Raw genomic sequence first — 25,887 nt, 5'->3', positions numbered from 1 at the left:
GAGTGGCAAGCAGGTAAATTTGTCTTTTCTGTGAGTATTTGGATGTGATTCATATGTTCATATTGCTCCCCTTGAGAGAAGTAAGTTAGATGCGAAGTCTGTTAAATGTACGTTCATTGGATATGGTGGTGATGATTTCGGATATCGGTTCTGGGATAGTCAGAACAGGAAGATTATCCGTAGTCGGGATGTTGTTTTCAATGAGCAGATGATGTACAAGGATGGTCTGGGAGCATCTGATACTGCTGATTCAGAACCAGAGGTCGTGGACCTAGACATCACGAATTCTGGTGGGAGCAAGGAGGTAGTTGTGGAGGAGGCAGTTGTGGAGGAGGTAGTTGTGGAGGAGGTAGGAGAACCCCAAACTCCACCGGTTACACTACGTAGATCCACCAGAGAGCGTAGAGCACCTGACAGGTACACGCCTACAAGCAACTACATGCTGCTGATAGATAGTGGTGAACCAGAAAGCTACTTGGAGGCATCTCGTGGAGAGGATGCGAGCAAGTGGAGGCTTGCAATAGATGATGAGATGGATTCCTTGATGACCAATGGCACTTGGGAACTTGTTGAGCTTCCAAAGGGTAAGAAGGCTCTACAAAACAGGTGGATCTTTAGAATCAAAGAAGAGGCTGATGGTAGCAAGCGCTACAAGGCAAGGCTGGTCGTGAAAGGCTTTCAGCAGAGATATGGTATAGATTATACTGACGTTTTTACTCCAGTGGTGAAGCTTACTACTATTCGTTTAGTGTTGAGTATGGTAGCTGCAGAAGATTTGGAGCTGCAGCAAATGGATGTAAAAACAACATTTCTTCATGGGGACTTAGATGAAGACATCTATATGAAGCAACCTCAGGGCTACGAGTCTGATAACGCTGAACTGGTGTGCAAGTTGAACAAGAGCTTGTATGGTTTGAAACAAGCTCCAAGACAGCGGTACAAGAAATTTGACGGATTCATGCACGAAATTGAGTTCGTGAGGAGTGAAGCTGATCATTGTTGTTACTTCAGGAAATTGAATGAAGGCTACATAATTTTACTGTTATATGTTGATGATATGCTGATTGCAGGGTCGAGTGCTCGAGAAGTGAGAAAACTGAAGAAGCAGTTATCTGAGCGGTTTGCTATGAAAGATCTCGGAGAAGCTAAGCAGATTCTGGGCATGAGGATTGAAAGAGATAGGAAGGCTGGAAAGTTGTATCTCTCACAAGCTGAGTATATCAAGAAGGTCTTGATTAGATTCGGCATGCAAGATGCCAAGCCAGCTACGGTTCCTTTGGGTAGCCATTTCAAGCTATCTAAACATGACTCACTCAAGAGCAGAGAAGAGCGAGTCCAGATGGAGAGAACTCCGTATGCCTGAGCAATTGGCAGCTTGATGTATGCAATGGTGTGCACAAGGCCGGATATTGCACATGCTGTGGGAGTTGTTAGTCGTTTCATGGGAGATCCTGGTAAGAAGCATTGGGAAGCAGTAAAGTGGATTTTGAGATACCTGAAGGGAACCACTGAACAGGCCTTATGTTTTGAGGGCAAGGAAGTTATGCTGACAGGATATGTGGATGCAGATTTGGCATCTAGTGACCTTGACAAGAGAAGAAGTACAACCGGATATGTCTTCACATTGGGTGGTACTGATGTCTCTTGGGCTTCAAAGCTGCAAAAGGTGGTGGCTTTGTCTACTGCAGAAGCTGAGTATGTTGCAGTGACTGAGGCCAGTAAGGAGATGGTATGGTTGCAGAATTTCTTGCGTGAGTTGGGAAAGAATCAGAAGGATCCTGTTCTGTACAGCGACAGTCAGAGTGCCATTCATTTGGCAAAGAATCCCACCTTTCACTCAAGAACAAAGCACATAGAGTTGAAGTATCACTATATACGGCATCTCTTGGACAGGAAGATATTGCAGTTGATGAAGATTGCAGGCACAGAGAATCCTGCAGACATGTTGACTAAGGTTGTAACCTTAGAGAAGCTGAAGCTATGTATGGCTTCAGCTGGCCTTGGTAATTAAGTTAAAGGCATGGCACTACCATCAGATGACGGATTTAGTCTCCAGGTGGGAGATTGTTGGGCTTATGGAGACTAAAAATTTTTTGGGGCTTTTTTTTGGGCGATTAGGGTTTCAGACGGGTAGGGTTTCAGGAGTATAAATGTAACCTCTTTCTCTGTAATCCGTATCTCATTCATTATAGTGAAATATCCTGGCTTGGTAGTGCCCCCAGACGTAGTCATTCTAATCGAGTGGCGAACTGGGTTAACAATTCTTGTGTGTTTGCTTATTTTTCGTTTATCGTAATTTCAATTATTCCTTACAAATGGTATCAGAGCCGATGGTTCGGCTGGGAGAACGTGCATGAGATCTAAGGAGATGTGGGAGGCTCTCAGTGTGACCTCGCGATGGGAAATCTGTGATTGGTGCCTTGTGTCGAAAGTCTTCCTGATATTATGGTGGCCAGGCGGCGTGTTTCGCGGGTTTGCGGCGGTACAAGATGATTAGACAGATTATCGCTGAAGGGGAGGCTTGTGGTCCTTGGTTTGAGGGGAGGATTGTTGGGTATACATCCCAAGTCCCACATTGGAAAGATACAAGATAGTTGCATAGTTTATAAAGAAGTTCACCAACTACATTAGAATGAGGCCTTTTGGGAAGGAGCCCAAAAACAAATCCGTGCGGGCTTGGCCCAAAGCGGACAATATCATACTAATGGTGGATCTGTTGGTGAACTCGTGGGCCCTACACCTAAATTGGTATCTTTTGTAAAGGTTAAGCCTATATTAGTGCTATTTTATATGTGTAGCCTAAATTGATACTTTTTCAAAAACCACAAGCCTATTTTGATAGCTTATCCCGAAAATATAAAACTAATGCAACATTATTAGCCAAAGAAGATAAACATTGAGTGTCTGGTGGAACTAAATAATCAATTTTAATACTGAGTAGAGAAATTTTTCATATGATAGAGTCTCTTCAAATGGATGTGTAGTTTGTTAATGACTTCCATTGGCTTAATACATAAATAAACATTTAAACTTGACAAGTTTTTTCTCTTGACACCCTAAACTTTGATATGTACCTATCACACACCTATACTTGACTAAATTGAACCTCAATCACACTCAAATGATGATTTGGCATACATAATAGCTAATGTGGCAGGAGAATGTTACACACAAAATATCAAGCGCGTGAGTTCCTCTTTTTTGCTTATTACAGTAACAATCTACTTTCATTATTACCAATTGACATTGACCTTCTTCTTCTCCATTAATCTCGTTGTTCTTCTTCTCCATTAATCGCTCAGAAATCCTCTCCTCAGATCCTAGTTCAACCAATTTCGTCCCTGACTTGGTTATTCCAAATTTTTTTTCTTTCTTCTCTAATACAAGCCATTCCGGTTCTACGGATATGAGATCACCACCTCGAGAAAAAAAAAAGCTAAAAGGGAGTATAACGAAACGGTGGGGGATTGGCAGATTTTGTGAAGAGGGATAAGGGAGTGATTGATATGATGATTAAGAAGCATGTAGAGATGGAGAAGAAGAAGAAGATGGAAGAGAGGGAGAGAAAGAAGAAGTTGGAGAGAGTGAGAGAATAGGAAAAGCCAAAGGTTATGAAGAGCTTGAGTGGACAAGAGTGAATGACCAGTAAGTGGAGGAGACGAGGAAGACGGGTTCTTTGATGCTTTAAGCTCAGTTTAATTGTCATTTTTAATAATCCTCGCTTCAAAGCTTCTGTTGATGGAATCTCCTTTGATTCTATTTCTCCTTAGAAATCTTCTATACAATCCCAAAATGGCGTTGCTGTAATTGATGAACATGCTTCAGAATTTGCATTGCTCATAATCATAATCCATTAGACAATGAGGAAGAAGGGTTCTTTGATGCCGAGGGAAGTGACGAGGTCAAAGAATTTGGTGTGGTAGATCCGTGTGCAGGGGCGGATCCAGCCCAGAGCCCGTGGGGGCCGAAGCCCCCACGGCCATCGGCTCCGCCTTTGAGTGTCGTTATTTTTGTCCCGTGTAGCCCCTCCAAATATTAGTATATATTTAACCTATATAGCATTATCTCAAAAGTTTAAAGTAGTTGAGTTGGTTAAGGTGAGAGGTCATGGTTCAAACCATACCAAACTCATTTTTTGTTTTTATATGAAGTTGTTTTTATTATATCTCCCTTTTAAAGAATTTATTATCTCTTTACTATAAAACAATATCAATTTCTTATTTTGGAATTCAATTTAACTTAATTTCTAAATTAAATTTTATGAAAGTTATAAAAAATTATAGCTAAAAGTAAAAAAAAAAAACGTTTAAAAATGTTACAATTTTTAGCTAACATACCAGCAATTTTCTGCCACGCCTCTATCGATTTCAAATAGGTCAACAAAGTTTTTTTGGACATAAAGAAGCCGGGATATTCCTATGCCCTTTTTTTTGAAGAGGTCAAAACCATAAATTTTAAGTGTGCTAAAAGCTTAAAAAAAAATTTTCACCCCCAACAGACTGGAATTCGAAAAATTACTCCCGACATAAAGTTTAAGTGTGCTAAAAGCTTAAAAAAAAATTTCCACCCCCAACAGACTGGATTTTGAAAAATTACTCCCAATAAATCGGACTAAAATCAACCCCCACGGACGTTTATTCCTGGATCCGCCACTGTCCGTGTGTGGAGCTCACGCACAACAATATAAATGTTATATTGCAATTTAGTGTGCATAAGGTTTAGTTTGGTACAGGTGTGTAATAGGTATATGTGAAAGTTCAGGGTGCCAAGGGAACAAACTTGTCAAGTTTGAGGGTGCATTTATGTATTAAGCCACTTCCATTCAACAGACTAATACATGCTATGAATTTTCTACTCTAGCTTAAAACACTTCACTTAATGCAAGGTGCAAATAAAAAATTAGGTTAACCATTCATTCTTTCAAATGTTCTGTAATTATTACCCAATTTCACGTTCCTTTTAGTTTTCACTGAAACCAATTAACCTATTTTGTCTAAATTAATCACCAATGGTGAACTTCTTCATGATTAAAAGTTCAATATTAAAAATATCCTACCAATTTAGGAAATAGCTAGCAATACCATCGGAGAAAACTCCATATTGAAAAATATTCACAAAAACAGAGTGCAGAATTAGGAAAAAGTATACCTCCGGCATCGAGAAACGACATCGTGAGATGTGGCCGATTAACCATAGAGAGAGTGTTGGTGCCGTAGCGGGAATTTGAAGAATGGAGGGATGTGGTGACGAGAAGAACAAGAAGAGTTCTGAAATTAATTAAGGGTGTGCGGCCATTTTTCAGAATGAAAAACTGATCGACTTGAGTTTTTTTCCTTTCTCATTCCTCTTTACTTTTTCTTTTTTGTTTGGTGGGAAGAGATGCCGCCCAAAACTGATTTATTTTTTTTACCGTCACATACATGAATAAAAAAATAGAAATTAATATTTTAGAAATTAGTTTTAGAATAAGTAATTTTCTTGCCACGAAATATAATGTGGCATACATGTATATTTGCCACGGAAAATAATTATCGTGACATAAATATATTAAGAAATCATGAATTTATATTTGAATCTGTTTTTCCCGTGGCTAAATAAAAACATGTCACGAATTTTGAATTCTCGTGGCATGATTCGTGGCACAAGTGATGATTTGTTGTAGTGGCTCCGGATTCATGCTCCGCATGTGAGTGTAAGATACCATCATCACTAAATTTAACAGTGAATGACCAAATACTACATAATCAGCTCCATATGACAAAAACCGAGTACCCATAAGGCCTCAATTGTACCATTTGCTCTGTAATTTACTCTTAATTTATTTGTATTAAGACATGATTACATTCTTAATCACCTACTTAAAACATTAATTTAATTTAATTTCTTCAATAAAAAAAAACATTAATTTAACTTAATATTCAAAATAGTGGATAACAACACTTTGGTCGTAAAGCCTCCATAGTCTCCAAGCCACCTCATGAAAGCGACTTCCCCAACATTCTCCACCACAATTTTGGTACGCAAACAAAATCAAATTCAAATTCACATTAAATTCAACTCAAATTCAAATCCAACCAATCATATTCCACTATTTGATCTACCTCACTCCTAGCCACATCTTTAGATACTCTTATAGCCACGTGTCATCAATCCCAGCCAACCATTTCCACGTGCACGTGATTCTCACGTGCAATAGGTTCCACTCTCCCCCTCTTCTTCTCTGGAAAACTCTGCTACTGTTAAGCTCTTTTTTTTGCGTCTCTGCTTTTCCTTTTCCCCTTTTTGCTTCCGAATCACTCTTATGGATCGAAAGTAGATGCAGTTTTCGCTTGTTTTTCTGTTTTCCGGATGAGATTTTGATGCTTTCTTTCGATTTATCGGTTAATTTTTGTGGAGTTTTTTGAGAGATTGGCGATGTGTAGAATAATTGACGAGCGTTTCTTCGATTTGGATTTTCGATTTGAAGTTTACTGTATTTTGTTTAGCGATGTTTGATTGGAACGACGAAGAGGTAACTTACTTTCAACTTTGCTGTTCATACAGGCTGCAAATTTTTGGGCGTTTCTTTGATTTATTGAGTGTTGAACTATGGGGATGTATTCAGGTTGTTTAGGATTTGTCGGTTGATTAGAGTGCTATGTTGTTACTAGGATTGAACACGGAATTTAGAGATTTTTGAACGGGACCAAATGTTTCATTGACTTTTTCTTAGGACCGATTTGGATTGAAGATTTCTCTTTGTAGGTTAGAACTGAGCACAAATCTTCGAGATTGCTGAATATCGGAATAAGAAGATAAAGGATTAGATTGAACTGTTGATTTTTTCTTTACTACCGAACAGAATTTACATTAGCCCGGGATTGAACTGAACCGATCTCACTCCTAATTGTTGCTGTATTGTATTATTTTAGAGAACTTTTCTGGGTAGCATTTAAGTATAGATGAAATGACATGCTTACTTGAAGACTTTATCTGTAAATAGATATTAAATCCAGTTTAATAAGATGTTAAATCCAGTTTAGGAATAGAGTAGTGAATTTGCAAGCTATGAGATCATCCTCTTCTTAGAACATAAGCGATAATTATTTGAACTCCATCTCTGCCTTCTAATAGTAGTTGTGCATATAGCCATTTCCATGGAAGATGTTGTCGAGTTGACAGCCTCGAGTAGAGTAGAATTTCCTCCATGAGAGTCCCATTCATGTCTTTAATTTCAGTTTCTAGCTTTATATGAATCGGAGAAGGTGATTATCGTAAGTGCAGAGAAGGCCATAGAGGCCATTATATGTTTGAGATGTTGTAGATGATGGTTTGCAACTTAGATTTCAAAGAGAAACATTGGTAGAAGGGGACTCTATCTTGTAGGAGTTCCATATTGCACATGAGATGACCCGTAATTGGAGCAGATTATGTCACTTGCATTAACGTGTCTGTTATTTGGAGTCAACATTCTGTTCCCAACTGATTCCCACCAAAAGTTCTTATGCAACTTTTGATTTTGCTAATCTGTATCTCTCTTCGTTCATCATAAATTATGCTTACAGTTCTTTTGTATTTCAGTTTTCGAATATAATATGGGACGAGGCTGGCGAGAGTGATGATCATATTGTGCCTTATCCAGAAGCAAAAGAAGACTATGGCAAAAAAAAGGAATGGGCTCAAGAAGCTAATAACTCCAAGTTTAGCGAGCAGAAGCCGCCCGGTGCGAAAGTTGATACCCATGAACAAAAGCTGGGGAGCAGTTCGAACTTCGAATCTAGTGAAGGAGCTTCAGCTTCAGGATTCGGCATAGACTCATGGCCAAACCTGTCGTTATCAACCACTGTCAAAACTGATCAGGATTCCCTGGATACATCAGTAACTAACAAGTTAACTGAAAGTACGAATTTTGATTATTCTGGTGATAGTGAGACATCAATTACTATAATAAGAAGTAGATATGATGTGTTGCACGATATTAATCATGGGATTTTCTTTCAGCAGGCGCAGTTCAAATCGATAAGGACTCCGAAGTTTTTCAAAAAGGTAAAGAACAAGGTGATTTTGTTGATTATGGATGGGCTACCATTGGAAGCTTTGATGACCTTGATCCAATATTTAGGTAAAGCACAATGTCTGTTTCTTACTTTCGTCTCGTCCGCTCATTTTTTGATGTACAACCATTAGTTGTCAGAGTGAGTAGGGAATTTTTTATTTTTTAGAGTGCGGATTGGTTTAGCTTTCGGGAAGGTTGGTTAAGGAAAGGCTTGTGTTGTTTATGTTTGTTTCAGAAACGTCTCGTACAAGTTTCTATAGAGTTCCAGTTTCCAAAACGTGAAACACTTTAAAATCATGATTTTCATGCAACATATCTCCTCACTTTCGAGTTTCGCTGTTTCTCCTATTACGATTTTGTTTAGTTTTCTTGTTGCAATGACAAGAATCTGACTGAATATCCTCACAAGTGGTGATTTTGCAGCAATGATGATCCGATATTTGGCTCTGTAAGTCTCAGTAATGCTGATGAGCTATGGCCTTCTTCGGAAGATGTTATTAACAATCCCGAAAAGTCCTTCCCCTTGTACTCAGACTCTGAATTGGGGCCTTTAGGGAATACATCTGAGCATTTTGAAATTAAAACAGAGTATACACAAGAGGATGGCCAGTCATTTACGCTTGACTATGGGAAAATGAATCTTCCTGCATCACATGGTCTGCAGAATGCTTTTGCTGCGTCGGATCATGTAGAATATTCTGGAGATAGAAGTAAGCCCGTGGTGAAGGAGCAGGTAGGAAAAGTAAAACGCATAGCATTTACCATATTTGTCAACATTACTTGCCTTCATGAGGTGACGATAGAAGTATATTTTGTGTATTGCCTTTTGCAGGCGGATTTGACCATAATGAGGAAGAACACTGTGGCAAACTCTCCACTCACTGCGAATAATCTCGCAGCCCAACAACAATTGCCGCATAAGGTTCACCTTCATCTTCCTACTTTTGATCTTTTCATCTTAATGTTTAAGTAGTCAGTGAACTTGGCCAAAAAAAAGGTGAGTTAATACTACTTCCTGCTTCCAGTTGGAGGAGTCTTCTCCTGTGTGGTAAACAGTAGAAAGTTGAATTGTTAAGTTACTCTTATTGTTATTTCCTTTCGTACGAACAGGTTCACAGGCAAAAGAAATCCTTGAAAAGCCGAAAAAGGTTGGAGGAGCAAAGTGATATGGATGTATACCATAATTCTTATGGTAACTGGTCTTCCGTTGGAACTACTGGTCAATTTTCGCCTACCTTTTTGAATCCTTCCCCTTCAGTTCTTAGCCAACCGAGGCCGCTACAAGGACATGAAGCATTGCAGTACCAGCTGATTTCAAATCCGTCAATGGCCCCTTCTGCATATGGGACTTTTACAAATACTTGTTCTACCATGCCTGTGTTGTCTAACATTCAATCTGGAGATTTTAAGAATCAGTCTGTGCTTTCGGGTTATGAAGTTTCTTCCGGTAAACCCAACCCAGTAGACAAGTTGGATAAAAATCGGACAATGACACCTCAGGAAAAAATTGAAAAGTTACGGAAACGGCAGCAAATGCAGGCATTGCTTGCGATTCAGAAACAGCAGCAGCAGTTTAGTCATCAAGTTTCGTGTAGTGATCAATCCGTAGCACAAAAATGTCTGCAGGAAAATCAAAATCAGCTTGTTGAGGGAGCGGATCTAGAGGTGGATGATCTAAGGAATTTTCCTGCTTTTGATCCTAACTCACCTGTTGAACAGGATGATTCAAGTTCAATGTCTTTAGCAGTTGATGACTCCTCAGCGGAGGACACTGTACTCTACCGACTTCAAGATATTATCGGAAAGGTATAATTACTTCCCTCTCATGATAATAGACTAAATTGGCTCTACTTTCAATTGTAAACCAATATTTTACTTCAGATGGATGTCAGAGCTCGACTTTGCATACGAGATAGCTTGTTCCGGTTGGCTCAAAGTGCATTGCAAAGGCATTACGCAAGTCATACTAGCAGTAACAACAATAGCAGCCAAAATGAGCTAATTGTCACGAAAGAGGAAATCGGTCATCAAAACAGGTTGATACATGATACACCTCTCATACTCCGTATACTCAGCTCGCTCTTTTTTCGGTAAAACATAAAGTTAGGGTCTTGTAGTAGTTTTCTTCACCCTTACGTATCAGATACGTGCTGTCTAAGCACACATCGTTTTTTGTTGTTAATATTTTCATGTTACTATCATTCCCCTGAGTAAAACTTTTATGGTACATTTTAGAAACGTGAAGATGTCCGAAGCTGAAACAGAGACGAATCCCATAGACCGAACTGTGGCTCATTTGCTGTTTCATAGGCCTATGGACTTGTCTGGAAAGCACCCGGACACACCCGGATCACCTGCTTCAAGAAAGCTTCCAAGTGAACAAAAGGCATTAGGCACAGCAAACTCCTCGATGGGTTTGCCCGAGACTGTAAAGAGTACACAAATTCATTCCGGCCCATCGGCTGATTCCCAGTCTACCAATCAGTACAAGAGCAGCATTCGTGTTGATACCTCAGATAACGCTACAGGCAATGTAGATGATAGAGCCAAGGATGTCGGACCCTTTCGATGAGTACAAAAATGTGCACTCTCAGATTTTGTAAGGGTAATTCCTTCCTTTATCTCTTTCATGTTTTGATTTATGAAATGTGTTGATTTGCTGGTAATTTGGAGGCTTTTCATTTGTTGTCAGCCGATTTCAAGTGGGAGTTAGCTCGTTTAAACTCGTATGTAGCAGAAGACTGTGAAATGATACTGGCAGCTCGAATCCAAGTACTATTAGTCTATAAAACTGTTATCAGCTCGACTCGAATTCATTCTAGAAGTCCTAAAGTTAATTGTTGTTGTGTGTGTGTGTGCACGCGCGCGTTTAATCCATTTAGTTGCTCTGTGAAAGGGTGAAGATACTTAATATCACCTTAAACAAGTTTAGCATACCCCAAACTAGGTTTACTCTTTCTGTACCGTGTTTTCGTTTACCAAATCCTGATTTCCAAACAATAGATGCATGCATAGTGTATATATATATATATTTTTTTTTTTTTTGTAATTTGAAGTTTTTTTGGGGGATAAAACACCTCGACTAGATGGTAAATTTCCGTAATGCGTAGGTGAGGGTGCATAGGGGGCCGTTGCACCCTGTCCACCGAGAATCACTCAGAGAAGGGTGGTTCCAAGCGGCTCTCGTGCTGCAATTGCATTCCTAGACGAGATGCTTGACTAGCACGTATATATACGTTTTTTTTTTAGTCCTTACAGTCTGCTTATATTTTTCTGTTCTACTCAGGACAAAACGACGTTTAGCCGTGGTTCCACCACAGAGTTGCCAGCTATAACTTATCTCATTCTTGTTTCGAGAGAATTCCCTAACTTATTCGATATTTAGTATAAACAAATAACGGAGTAATTTGATCATTTAACTTGACACTTGAGATTTGGAACCCAGAGTTGCCAGCTATTACTTATTTCATTCTTGTTTTGAGAGATTCTCTAACTTATTCGATATATGGTATAAACAAATAACGGATTAATTTGATCATTCAACTTGACGCTTGAGATTGCTTTCGTGATTTGTTATTCCTAAATGTTTAGAGATTTACGATTGGGACACGTGTCACTTTTGGACTACGTTGACAAAAATTGTGAAGTTTTCTCTAATATTATGATCCAATAAACAAAGTTCTCATAAATGTTGTTTACATTGTCAAAAAAGACGGATTAGATACCTTATAATTGGATCAAATTGATATTTTATGGGAGGTTCTTGTTCTGTACTGCTAATTTTTTTAGGCAGTGTTTTAGGAAATCAATGTCAAACGGAACATAATCTTCTTTTTAGTCTATTTTGAAGGAAATTCTAAATGTAATCAGCAGAATTATAAGGATAATCGAGAATTATGGGGTGTTTGGTAGCTACTTTTCATGCTCTTGTTTGGCCTTTCACTTTAAAAGTGAGAGTTTTAGGTGTTTGGTTAGTGATTTGCTTTTTGCTTTTTACATCTGAAAATCAGCATTTTACAAAAGTAGGAAATTTCTGCTTTTTCCAACAGCAAACAACAGGTAAAACATTTGTTTTCGGATTTCACAGGAATGTTTTTAGGAGTTTTACTGGATTCATCCATTCTTTTTTCTAAGATAGATCAATAAAGTTTTATCCAGGCTTGAATTATACTTGGAAATTCAAAGATAAAAAAGATTGTTGAAGAAATAATTATTTTTTTTCTTTTCCGAGCAATTGGAAAATAAAGAAATAATTAAAAGAAATTAAACGGAAAATAAAGGAATAGTTAATGAAAATATATATAAAATACCGTTTGAATTCATCCATCTAATTTGAAATGATAATCCTTTTAAACTTAAACCACCACAAACCATTTTTATTTTGTTTTCCAAATCCGTTTGTTAGAAAATATTATGTTCTTGGGTAAGAAATTTTTTGGTGTTAGAAAATAAAATATCTTCCGGTGTATCAAACACCGAAAAATGAAAAGAAACAGTAAGTAGCTACTGTTTTCAAAAGGGTAAGAAAAAACAAAGATTCCAAAAGCTTAGAAAACATGTTATTCATGGTAAAATATTTTCTTTGCTTTATACTTTTTTAATTGACTAACCTAAAAAAAATTCGTAACTTATTTTCTTAAGAAAATAAATACCGAAAAATAAAAAAAAAATATTTTCCACACAATATTTTCCGCCGAAGAAATGAGTTCTAGATTGCATGCTCTTGAAACAAAATCATTAAAATTACTTAAACAGCCGATGAAGATTGTTCTAATTGGGGGATAAGTTGTATACTTCTAGTGATTTTGAATTCAAATGGAAAAAGATTAACAGAAATACAGAATCAGAATTGACAATTTAAACTTAACAGTGACATTTAGCAATTGAATTCAGTTCTAATACATTGGAGTGCTAATATAAAAAGAGTAAATTAAGAAAGCTCACCATGTATTTTTGGGGTAAATCGCATCGATAGTCACCGGAATTCAAATTGAACTTCATTTTTCTTTCAATAAAAACACCGAATTTTACATTTGATTTTAATAAAATCATTCTAGCCCGTGTACAAAAAAAAACCCAACCGATTGACACGACACAAAAGAAAATTGACTATATATTAACTAAGCGCCACAATATCCCACGTGACACACATGTGGTTCCCACGTTTCGGCCACATTAACCATAAAAGTTGGATATATTCATCATGTCGCTTAATTGATATATAGTCAACTGTCTTTAACACCAGGCAGTCAGACAATTTTCTGACCTTCTAATCGGCCGTAAAAACAGCAGTCCGAATTCTATTATTCCGAACATAATCGACATCAACTGATCCAAAGTTATCCTCTACCTCATTTCAGATCCTGGACATTATTCAAAAGAATCTGATATACTTTTCTGGAACATGTTCTATCTTTGCCCAATCTTCACCACCTAGTGCACATCTCTCTTCCAATACTTTACATTCAGTTATCGACAACGAACATAGCGACATTGGCAGCCCCGAAACTGGCAGGCATGCTATTTTTGGGCACGATTGTATACCCAAATACTCGAGATTCTCGACTTCATGGAGACTCGGAGGAAGAGATTCCAGGTTAGGACATGATGAGATTCTCAAACTCTTGAGGGAGCTTGGTAACTTATCTTCAGGGAAAGACACAAACTTGGGACATTTGGAAATGTTCAATTCTTGAAGAACCGACAAATCTCCGAGCCCGTCCGGTAAATCCTTCATACTACTGCACATATCTATTGAAAGATAGTGCAGTTTACAAGGAAACCCTTTTTCTGCAAATGAAATAAGCCTTGGGCAGCAAAAAAGCTCTAATCTATGGAGGGATTGAAGATTTTGCATTCCTAAATCTTCTTGCAATGTCTTCAGCCGATAAAAGTGCGCGATTTTAAGTTCTTCGAGTGCAGTCAGCGGCTGTAGGAGTCCTTCAGGTAAGAAATCTATTCTGCGGAAGTTCGAAATCTTCAATGAGGTGAGGGAGGTGAGGAACTGCACAGAGTTTAGAACTGTTTCGTGGCAATCATCGAGCGATAAGTTGTGGAGCGATGGAAATTTCGGAAGATTAGCAACGTTCGGGCAGTTCGAAAGAGAAAGCTCCTCGAGAACAGGGAATTCTCCATCTGTAATTTCTTGCCATTCTTTCAGACTTCTCATGTCTTCAAGCTTCAGTTTCTTCAAGGATGGAAACCCTTTAACCTTTCCCTCTCCGTAGAACTCACGACCGATGTTTTTAAGGTCTTCCATTGTAGATATGGATAGATATTTGAGAAACGGTAGCTGGCCAAGAGACGGGAGAGCTTTCGTGTTGTTGCAATGGAAAAATTCGATTGTCTCTAGATGAGACAGCAGCGGATCTCCCATCCAATTCGGAAACTTAAAACCAGGATACACATCAATGGTTAGTTCTCGTAGGTTGTTGTGAGGTCCGAGACACTCGAGCACTTCATCGTCAATTGCATTCCCTGTGTATCGGCTTCTACTCCATCTCAGCACTAACTTATGTATGTATTGCTTAGTCTTCAAGCTAGCCTCCTTCGCGTCTTCGATACTAAGAACATCTTCAACCCTGTCAATGCAAAGTGTTTCTCGAAGTTCGTTCATATTCTTCAACTCACAGATTCCACAACCGACCTCTTTTCCCACGACAAATCTATGCAGTCTGTGCAACGATATAAGCCTCCCGAAGGATGGTGGCATCGATTTGAGATGCCAACATCCTGTCAAGTTAAGGTGACGTAAATTTACCAAATCTTTTGTACCTTTCGGCAATGCAATAAGTTTGTTGCAATTGGAAAGGATTAGTGTCTGCAGATTACAGAGGTTGCAAACTGATTCTGGTAGCTCCTTGATATCGGTGTGAGAAAGGTCGAGATACCTCATATGCATCAAACCACCAACCGAATCTGGTAGATCTTTTATTGCAATATGACTCATATCCAACGAACGCAAGCATTTCAAGGATCGGAAAAAATCATGAGGAACCTCCACATTGGAGATCTCGTGTGAAGTTTTTCTATGTAGAAGCATCGTTCGCAAGGCTCTAGTTGTACACAAGGCTTCAAATGCAACCGGCCTGAATGTATCAACTAACACAGATGAATGTCGAGCCTTCTCTGGGATATCCTGCAGATTGTCGCCCTCGAACCTGAAGCATATTTCCCCAGCTACAGATTGTGCCAGGTCATGAATTAAATCATGCATAACATAACTCGGGAGATAAGTTTTGGATTGCTGAAAGAAAGACCTTCGCAACAGATCATCGAAATAGTCAGATGCAACATCTTCAAGGCGTCTCCTTTTCGGGTGCACAAATCCCTCTGCCATCCACAGCAATACTAAAGTTTCCTTGTCGAAAGTGTGATCTTTCGGAAAAATGGAGCAGTACACGAAGCACTGCTTAAGATGTGCTGGAAGATGATTGTAGCTTAGCCTCAGAGCTGGTAAGATTTCATTTTCGTTTTCGTCCTCTCCTAACTCCCATATGTCACTCTGCAAGATCATCTTCCACTCATCGACTTCTTCTTTGGCGTGAAGGAGTCCGCCAAGTGCCTTTGCAGCCAAAGGCAAACCTTGACATTTCTTCACAATTTCCTGACCAATCGGAACTAAGTTCGGATGTGCAGTTTCGTTCCCATCTACAAATGCTCTTTGTTTGAACAATGACCAGCAATCACGGAACGATAGAACTTCCAAATTGTAAGGATCGTAGCTACCCATGATCGTAGCTACCTTTTTACTTCGAGTTGTTACAACGATCTTACTTCCCACTGCTCCTGCTCTAAAAGGAAGTCGTAACAACTCCCAATCACTCTCCTTCTCAGTCCAAACATCATCAAGCACAACCAAGAACTTCCGCCCCATCAATTTATCACGAAGACTAGTCTGAAGCGTATCCAAATCAAGAAGATCATAAGGTCTCTTCTCAATAGATTCCAAAATCGATTTCGTTAGTCTTCGAGCATTGAAATCATCCGAAACACAAATCCATGTTCTCAGCTCAAAATGCTCAACAACAGAGGAATCATTGAACACAAGCTGAGCAAGTGTTGTCTTCCCCAACCCTCCCATGCCAACAATAGGAACAACTCCAACAACATCATTTACACAATTCTCATCAGAAACTAACATTTTCACTATCTTCTCCACATCTTCACTCCTCCCAAAAACCCTAGATTCATCTATCAACGAACTAGTTTGCAATCTCTCCCTATCGTTTATCTCACTCCATGCCGATCCAAATCCCTCTTTCAACCCTAAATCATCTCTTTCTTCCGCAATTTCATCTAATCTCTCGTTAATTTCCTTCACCCTAGGAGCTAACCCTAGTTTAAAAATGAAATCCTTGGATAAATTGAGAAAACTAGTTACCTTCGCCTGTTGATTAAACCGAAAAGCTTCCGTCGCAACCTCATCTAGCAAATCATCGGCGTCGTAAGCTACTTCTTTGAGGTCATCGAGCCACATTTTGACTGCGATATCTCTGATCTGCTTTGCCTCAGCATCATCCAAAACTGCCTGGATTTTTGATAAGGTTCTGATGAGTTTCTTCAAATCCTTATCGATACGAATTCGGCGCCCAAATTCTTGTAAGATCGGTGAAGCCAGATTTTCGAGAGCTACTTGGAGAGAAGCAGAAAGTAATGCTTGTCCTATTGCTGCCATTACTTCCACAGAAATGTTGAAAGATCAGAAGAAGAAGTCCGATCTTCTTTGGATGAGATCGAATTTAGATTCAGATGTTGAAATTCAACTTTTACTTCCACAGAAGTGTTGAAAGATCAGAAGAAGAAGTCCGATCTTCTTTGAATGAGATTGAATTTGGATTCAGATGTTGAAATTCAACTCTTACTTCCACATTAGCGTTGAAAGATGAGAAGAAGTCCGATCTTCTTTGGATGAGATTGAATTTGGATTCAGATGTTGAAATTCAACTTTTACTTCCACAGAAGTGTTGAAAGATCAGAAGAAGAAGTCCGATCTTCTTTGGATGAGATTGAATTTGGACTCAGATGTTGAAATTCAACTTTTACTTCCACAGAAGTGTTGAAAGATCAGAAGAAGTGCGATCTTCTTTGGATGAGATTGAATTTGGATTCGGATGTTCAAATTCAACTGTTCTGTTGGGTGAAATGAGGAGGAAAGTGAGATGGAGTTCTTCTTCGTCCATGTAGTGGTAGCAAGAACAAGAAGTCAATTCGTATTCATTGTTTAGTTTGACAATTTTGGCAATGGCTGAAATAACAATTTCACCATACATTGGCAGCGCACTAAATGAGTCGAGCAGTTCATGACCAACTCTATGTTCGACTTGATAAAAGTTTGACCGTATTCAATTCGTTTTAAACGAACCGAATTTGAATGTGATAAAGTTCACGACTCAAGTTCATGAACAAATTCGTGAGTAAACTCGATTATAATGTTTATAAACACGTTGATGAACAAGTTTGGTTCGATTATTATGTTAATAATAATACAGATAAAGTACAAAAATAAACCATGTCATTTAGGCCATTTTCAAATAATCTGGTTTAAAAGTTGGCAAACAGATATCTTGAGGTTTATTCGGGTAAACAAAGCATAAAATAAAAAATAACAATTAAATACATCATCTTTTCTGTCTTTTTTTAATTTCTTATTTTTTTTCTCTTTCTACATCTTCTCTTTCCTTTTGGGTACATCGCCATTAAAGAAAGCAAAAACCAGACAGTGTGAAACCACAAATGACATGTATCATATTAATTCAATTGATTTGAGAGAGAAATTAACAATGAGGAAAAAGAATATGGTGAAATACTCAAATCCAAAACCAAAATTTATATATTAAAAAACAATTTGCATGTTATAATGAAATCAAACACCACCTAACAAAAAAACATTTAACTATAAATTTTCTAACATTATAGCCACAAAACTTTAACTAAAGTCTGAAAATAGACATTAACGACTTGAAATTAGAAATGTTCCAGAATTAAAAAAAAACTAGAATGTTTTCAAATAAAAAATAAAAAATTAGGACGGCATAAATCCTGAAACCATATTTTTTACTTTTTAAAATCATAATTTATGTAATTTTCCATCTCACTCTCCTAACTATACAACATTACAATGACCTCAAAACCAAAATTTAAAAAATTTAAAATCGCTTAAAATATAAATTTTTACCCAATTATGTCCCTTTACTCGGATAATCAACTAAAATCTAACAACAAATATCACAAACTGAATCAAACAAACTTTACATGCCCAATTATTACATTCTTAAACGAATGAAGTCAACACCACCCAATGGCTCTCTTAACTTTTCTCTCACTTCCGTTGTAGCTCATGAACTTTCAAATCAAAATTATGGTCTCCAAATTTTACAATTTACTAATGGAATGACCTATTTTTTCCGTTAAATAAATCAAAATAATCGATAGTAATTTCAAAATGGAATGATAAAAAATAAAATAAAATTGTTAATAATTACGTTTCTGGTGGAAACACTATTTTTTATTTTTCAATCATCATCGTCACAACTTTCTCTCTAAACAATTCATTTCTCCCCTCATTGCTATTGTTCGTCCCAACTTCTACTGGAAAAAAAAAATTCATTTCTCTCCTAACTAAAATATTGGAAAATCAAAAGTTTTTATTATAATATCATCATCTTTACAACAAAGATTACCTATTATTAAAGTGATTATCTTTCTCAATGGTTATTTATATCAATCATGATGTTAATAAAGTGCAAAGTTCAAAGCATGTAATATTCAGTTTTTATTATAACATTTCCATTTTTTGAATTTTAGGGGTCGTAATGAAAATAAAAGAAAAGTTCAAAATCCATGGATCTAATTTACCTAGAAAAATAATCAATTAAAATATATAAACAACAACAACTGAATCAAACAATGTTTATATGAGCGAACTTTTTACAATCTTACACCAAGTTGAACTTTGAAAATTGATGAAAAATCTAAAACCAAACTTTATAGGTTTCCACAACAATTTGCATGTTATAATGAAGTCAATCACCACCTAATAAAAAAATCACTCAATTTTACACTTTCTAACATTATGACCACTAAACTTTAACTAAAGTCTCAAATGACAGTTAACGATCTCAAAATGGAAATATTTAAAAATTAAATTTGTTTCGGATGATTTTACTCTGAAACAACACCTAAATGACCTCAAAACAAAAACGTTAAAAAATTAAAGTTACTCAGAATATCAACAATTCGTGAATCTTTTACAACTAAAATCTAACAACAACAACCGAATCGAACAAGCTCTATATGAACGAACCTGTTACAGTCTTACACCAAAACTTGAACCTGCAAAAATTTATGAAGCACCCAAATCCAAAACCAAAATTTATGTGGTGTTCATCAACAATGAAGTCAAACACCACCTATATAGAAAAAAAAAATTACATCACATTCTAAAATTGAGTGGTGTCTATCTATGTATGTTGTGTTGAAGGTTGAGATGAGCAGCAATGGAGATCATTTTTTTTTTTTTTTTATCAGGAGGAGGGCACTAGGCCCAGAGACAAATGAACTAGAACGACTCAAAGACGACCCGCTACAATGGAGATCATATTATGCAACGGTAAGTGACTATTGAATCAACAATTCCGCCTTTGTAACTAACTTTCAGCACTTGCCCCTTCTTTAGTCCGTAGTATCGTGCAATTGCATCATCTTTTACCATTCTAGGCAACTGCAAGCAGAGGAAATTTCTAACATGATTACACGATTTATATAGAGATAATTCGAAAACGAAATAAATATTTAGGAGGACTATATCAACGTAAATGAGCCGAGTCGCTTGGCGTTCGACTCGACTCGACCGTATTCGATTGGACTTGTAAACCAGTTGAGTTTCAATATGAAGAAACTCTGTTCAAAAACTCGATTATAGGTTCATGAACAAATTTAGTTATTATTATTTTTTTTAAATAGTATCGAGTAACAACAACAAGAGAGTTATGGCGAATACGGGATTAGTTAATTTTACGCATACAACAACAACAACAAAGTCTTAGTTCCTAAATGATTCGGGGTCGGCTAACATGAACCGTCATACAAAACCATCCCTCCACTCCGTCCTATCCACTACCATATTTTCCTCAATCCCTAATAAATTTAAACTTAGATCACTCTCAATCACCCTCTTCTAAGTTTACTTAGACGTTCATTGACTCCTCACCATTGCATCCCTTTCGCACTCTTCAATTTTATACATAATCAAACTAATTATAATTGGTATAATATATCACATCATGACCCTGTTTGGGAATTAGCTGTTAGCTGATTACATTAGCTGTTAGATGATTACATTAGCTGATTTGACTAGCTGATTTGATTAGCTGTTTGTTAGACCTGTTTGGTAAAAATTAGCTGATTGATAATAGCGGTTTGTGCAAAAAGACAAATAAGGGCATTAATTTTGGAGCAGGAGAAGAGAGAGTCTATTTATTGGGGTCAAAAAAGTCCATTAATTTTAATATCCCAAAACGCTAATTGAAAAAGCTCCTAAAATGAGCTTTTTCAAAATTAGCGTTTTCATCCCAAAACGCTCTTCCAAACCTCTCTCCACCAAACACTCCAATCAGCGGTTTCAGTGGTCAAACCGCTAAAGTTGGTCAAAAACGTTCTTTTTATCCCAAAACGCTCTTTGCCAAACAGGGTCCATATAAAAACAAGAACAAAGACTTTTTAATTAGTTGAAGTCTGGTCAATGAAAACAAAATATTTCTATATTCAAATATTAAATAGGAGTAGCAATTTTATGTGGTATTCATCCTCAATAACTTCTATTTTCTTTGTCTGTATTTACTGTAAGGGTAAATAATTAATTAGTCTTCGTAATTTTATCTAATATGTTATTTAGTTCTCGTATTTTAATAATATCGTTCTATTCAACAGTCTCAGATATTTGAATGACACGCTAATTCAAAATTTATATGAATATTTAAAATTATTAGGCTCCCGTTTGTTTGCCGTAATATTGTATTTTGGAAAATATTAAATAAGGAAAATTTTTGTGTTGAAAATATTTTCCAATGTTTAGCTATAATACTGGAAAACGGGAAGAAGTGGTCGATGGTTACTGTTTTTAAAAAGGTAAAATGAATGAAGTAAATTTCTAAATCTTAGAAAAATATTAACTCTTTTCAAAATAGTAAAACATTTTCACCACTTTCTTCATATATTTTCTATCAAAGTAATCTAAAACTTTCTGTTGACTGACTCTCCTAAACAAGCAAATAACGGAAAATCAAGAAAATACTTCCTCACAATATTTTTATGACAAACAAACATGGCCTGATATATACCTAATCCTTTGTATTTGTCCAGAAAAGTCAACTACCACTTTAACTTTAAAAATGTTCTATTTACCTCCGAATTTGATTAAATCGATCTATTGACAACTTAAAATCCATATGCCACATCAATGAGAGATTTTGGACAAGTTGAGGTGTTTATATAAGCAATGGCCAATACGCAATGTGAGCAAGTTAAAGAGACTAATAGGTAGAGTTTTCTGGAATAAATACAAAGTGCTAAAGATATATTAATCTTTAATTAATATCCTCTTGTGTTTTCACATGACATGTTAATTCCAAATTAATGAGGTTGTCAAGACTTGAATCCTAAACCGCTTGGTCTAATAAGCTCTAATACCATGTCGTGGAACCATTTGAACTAAAAACTTAAACTAATAGTTAAAAGTCAATCATATAAATTATATTAACATCTGACAATGAAAAATTACAATCGATGCGGGAAGAAGACTCAAACTTTCCATATTTGATGTCATCCCTAGTGGAAATAGTAAAATTATACATATTTTGTAAACACATTACACGAACCTAACATGATATTAACACGTTAATAATTTGTTAAATAGATTATGGATTAAACTTTTTGGACGGTCAAGGTTAACCTATTCATTAAAAATGAAATAAATATTTAAAAGTACAGTCACCGGAAACAGAGGTACCAAAATTGCATGTCAGACCCGCAAACATGGTATGAAAAACAACACGAACACGATCGAGTTGACATGAGTATGACACAAAAGTTTTGTATTGGGATAAATTCACTCATTTGACACTAACCTATTCATTTAAAAATGCCATAAACATTTAGAAGTACTATGTCAATGAAAACAGGATAGCAAAAATACATGTCATCCGCAAACACGACTTGAAAAAGAACATGAACCCAATCGAGTTGACATGAATATGACACAAAAGTTTTGGGTTGGGATAAGTTCACTCATTTGATACTAACCCAATAATTAACGTATTACGAACACAAATTGCTACCCCTGTTAATAAAAGCCTCAATTTTCATTAAAAGAACAAGATTACCTGTTTTTCCTCAGCCTTGTACTCGTTCAACAACTGTTGCTTCTGGGCAGTAGTCAACATCTCATATTTTGGCTGCAAAAGATGCTTTGTAATATTCGACAGCAACTCAGTGATCTAATATAATCAGACAAAATCCAAAACCTCAATCAGACAGAATCAAAATATAGTTTACTGGTAGGATAATATGATCTATAGAAATGACTCGAATAACATAACTCGTTTAACACGGTTATCATTTTTGGTGCATTTTATCATATATAATCATATTATATACGATTATGACACGTTAACCTGAATCGTGACTCCTCCGTTAAAATAAGACATTGAACGATGGCATTAGGATATGTATAGCATGAATTATATTGGTAGCCCTTATTTTAGCTGTTTTTTCTATTTTATAAACAGAGATGGGATTCCCCATCTAGATGGAAATGGGAAAGATAGTCCTCATTCCCCACCCGCCAGTAGTCCCTGTTCCCTACCCGCCACGTTTGCAACCGAAGAGGGGTGAAAGAAAGGGTCTCAGGTAAGGATGATGTATGAATGTGATTTGAAATTCAACATTCAAATCAAATTGTATTGAATTTTGAACACAATCCATATAATTTTGTTAAAGTTCACATTAGTTTTTTTCCCTTTGTTCACGTGTACTTTTTTACTTTGATTTCTTCCATTCACATTCCAAAATTTTCCTATAAATACTATACATTGGCATAGGTTTGGGCATCCTAGCAATTGATGTTAGATTACTAGTTTGAGTAATATTCTCTAAGAGAGAATTGTGAGGTTTTGGGTATATTGGGGTTAAGGGTTTTGAGTGTTATTTTCTCCACTCTTTTGTACCACTTTTGTCTCTCTAGTGGAATAATTTTCGGTCTCCTCCGCCCATGGAGTAGGCATACCACCGAACCACGTAAATCCTTATGTCATTTACTTTATTATTTTTCTTTTATTTTGTTGTCAATTTATTTACCCAAATTAAATATTTCGTTCCGCTGCGAGGTTTTTACCTAACAGATGAGAATCGGCTTGGTTCATTTTGGTTACTAATCAAACCAAACCGTATCAAATAGCTAAAATAAATAAATTTGACCAAAATGAAAATTTTGGTTTCAAAACTTCCATATTTCTAATTTAAATGTTATAAACTATCTTTTACAAATTGAAATATGAAAAATATATAATATGAATAAAATTATATTTTTTTATTTACACAGAAATTCGATTTGGTTAAATTGGGATATTTTCGAAATAAACGAACGGATACTGAATATATATATATATAAAAAAGCAAAATCGAGGAATCAAATCAAAATATTAAAATAAAAGAATCAAATAAAGATTTCGTTTCAGTTATAACTAAGCCCTAGTGTGGGGTATCGTAAATATACACCAAAATGTTAAACCCCGTTCTAGAAACCCTAAATCAACTTCAAACCATAATTAAAAAATAAAATTAACTCGATTTTAAGACAGAGCTCCGAAGAAAAAGTAAAATTGATCTAGAAATTCTACCAGAGTAATAATACTGCACCGTTTTATACTGTAAAAGATTGACCCAAATTGACAGAGAGAGAGAGAAGAGAGGAAGACTCACTTGAAAAATCTCAACTGGAAAAGTCCATTTAAGCAGCTCTTTCTTTGCAAAATGATTCATCTTATTTTGCAATACCAGAATCAAACGTTTTAAGCTTTCTTTGTTTGATATCTGATTATTAAGACGTCCTATATCCGCCTTTTTAATTTCCTCTGTTCCCATGAACACAACCAACACCTGCAAAATACAATAATCACATTCTCAAATCTTGATTTACTCACATTTATTCAATCAATACAGAAAAAGAGGCGGAGATTCACATTTTCGTAGGGATTTGAGGGGAGAGAGGCGGAGATTCGAAGACGTTCGATGTTGATTTTGTCTCCCTCGTAAAACTCGGTGCGAAACTCAGAGAGTGAACGAGTGAGGTCCGGTTCAGGAACGGAATACCCTCGGTCTCTGAGCATCTCAAGAACTGTCCGACGAGAAAGGTAGTAGCGCAGGCTCTCTACGCTACCTCCGTCGACAAACTTCGTAAGGCATTGATCGCCGACGATGGTGCCGTATCCCCCTGTTGACGCCATTACCGTTCGAAACGCGAAATGGAATGCGTTTTTCTGGTGAGAAACGCAGTGCTTGTTTTGATGGTACGGAGGGAATGAGAATCGACTCCGCAGGAAGAAAGTAAATAAAATTAAATTAAATTGGAATATGAAACGTTTTGTCTTTTTCTGGCGGGCCGTTGCTTAATTTTCAACTTCCACAGGGTGAAAAAAATAAAAATAAAAGATAAATAAAAGTTATAAAAGGTTCACGGGGATGTTTGTCAAAGAGCAGTTATCGATTATTCAGGGCCGGTCTTGGGCATAGGTCCGGAGTGTACCGGTCTAAGACCCAACCCTGTTGGGGTCAAAAAAAATTTTGGTATTACATATATATGAAAGTTAATGTTTTTTGGTAATTAATTTATTAGTCTCTGTATTTTAACAAAACATACAGTTTATTCCATGTATTTTTAAAAACACATAGTAAGGTCTCTAACCTTTTTTTCAGTAAACCGTTTAGTCCTTCCGTCTGTTTATTAGATTTTTTACCGTTTATGACTTCGGAAATTATTAAATTACCTTTTACTATTTACCTTCAAACTTCAGAAGAGGAAATCCAATTTAGAAGAAGAAACTATTTGTATGAAAAACAAGAAAAAGAACAGGTCAAATGCTTACGAATTTGAACGATTAAGAAGAAAATCAAGAAGAAGAACACTCAAAGTTGATTTCAGATACATTAGAGTTTAAAGGAAAAGAAAATAAAGAAAAAGAAGAACGCAAATCCAAATTGACTTACAGAATCTTCATGAGAGTCTAACGGCATGGACTAAACAGTTCACCGAGAAAAACGTTAGAGACTAAACAATTCATCGAGAAAAACGTTAGGGACTTTACCGTATGTTTTTGAAAATATAGGGACTAAACAGTGTGGTTTGTCAAAATATAGGGACTAATAAATTAATTACCTTTTTTTAATATAGATAGTGATAAAATCATATATGAGAGTGTAATTCTTTCTGAAAGCTCATTTATAAAAAAAAAATTAAAAAGTCTGTCCAAATTTTACACTTTAATTAGTAATTTTATATTAAACTCTTATTGTTTATTTTGCCTAGGACCCCTAAATTGTTACGACCGACTTTACGATTATCTGTTAACTGATTAGATTAGTTGTTCGTGGATTATCTTTTTGGTTAACGGACTAATTGATTGTATAAACTTGTAAAAAAAAAAATAGTTGATTGCTAATATATGCTTGAATGATGAATAAGAATATTGATATAAGTCATTTTAGGGTATTTCACACAAATCAAGAAATATATTGGTTAATTAAAAAAAATTCTCTTTCATGTCACTATTGGAAAATAAGAATACATTTACCAATAC

General features: G+C 36.3%; 3 protein-coding genes across 9 annotated transcripts; 1 reads left to right on the top strand and 2 right to left on the bottom strand.

The window, feature by feature from the left end:
- Positions 1 to 6,230: 6,230 nt before the first annotated feature.
- On the top strand, positions 6,231 to 11,587 carry LOC136224013 (protein LNK2). Of its 6 annotated transcripts, none has more exons than XM_066012221.1 (9): positions 6,231 to 6,511; positions 7,561 to 7,879; positions 7,981 to 8,101; positions 8,459 to 8,768; positions 8,868 to 8,963; positions 9,152 to 9,841; positions 9,917 to 10,071; positions 10,271 to 10,634; positions 11,322 to 11,587. In XM_066012221.1, the coding sequence occupies exons 1-8, from the start codon at positions 6,488 to 6,490 to the stop codon at positions 10,605 to 10,607; spliced, it is 2,052 nt and encodes a 683-aa protein (XP_065868293.1). In that variant the 5' UTR covers positions 6,231 to 6,487; the 3' UTR covers positions 10,608 to 10,634; positions 11,322 to 11,587. The 6 variants fall into 6 exon arrangements, with proteins under 6 accessions (XP_065868293.1, XP_065868292.1, XP_065868291.1 ...); XM_066012220.1 differs by having other exon boundaries at positions 10,271 to 10,640; XM_066012219.1 differs by lacking the exon at positions 11,322 to 11,587 and adding an exon at positions 10,728 to 11,265.
- A 1,254-nt stretch (positions 11,588 to 12,841) lies between these two features.
- On the bottom strand, positions 12,842 to 17,270 carry LOC136224011 (putative disease resistance protein RGA3). The gene has a single exon (XM_066012213.1). It carries the CDS (start codon positions 16,710 to 16,712, stop codon positions 13,410 to 13,412), a length of 3,303 nt encoding a protein of 1,100 aa, XP_065868285.1. The 5' UTR covers positions 16,713 to 17,270; the 3' UTR covers positions 12,842 to 13,409.
- Positions 17,271 to 19,230: 1,960 nt separating this feature from the next.
- LOC136223775 (DNA-directed RNA polymerase V subunit 5C) lies at positions 19,231 to 24,785 on the bottom strand. Of its 2 annotated transcripts, none has more exons than XM_066011934.1 (4): positions 24,274 to 24,785; positions 24,014 to 24,190; positions 22,417 to 22,488; positions 19,231 to 19,757 (listed from the first exon to the last, which is right to left on the bottom strand). In XM_066011934.1, exons 1-4 carry the CDS (start codon positions 24,535 to 24,537, stop codon positions 19,632 to 19,634), a joined length of 639 nt encoding a protein of 212 aa, XP_065868006.1. In that variant the 5' UTR covers positions 24,538 to 24,785; the 3' UTR covers positions 19,231 to 19,631. The 2 variants fall into 2 exon arrangements, with proteins under 2 accessions (XP_065868006.1, XP_065868005.1); XM_066011933.1 differs by having other exon boundaries at positions 22,417 to 22,530; positions 24,274 to 24,703.
- Positions 24,786 to 25,887: the final 1,102 nt, after the last annotated feature.

The sequence above is a fragment of the Euphorbia lathyris genome, chromosome 3 (genome assembly GCF_963576675.1).
Source record: "Euphorbia lathyris chromosome 3, ddEupLath1.1, whole genome shotgun sequence".
NCBI classification, from domain to species: domain Eukaryota; kingdom Viridiplantae; phylum Streptophyta; class Magnoliopsida; order Malpighiales; family Euphorbiaceae; genus Euphorbia; species Euphorbia lathyris.
Note: the sequence above shows the minus strand (reverse complement) of the source record. Positions and strands in the feature narration are given on the sequence as shown.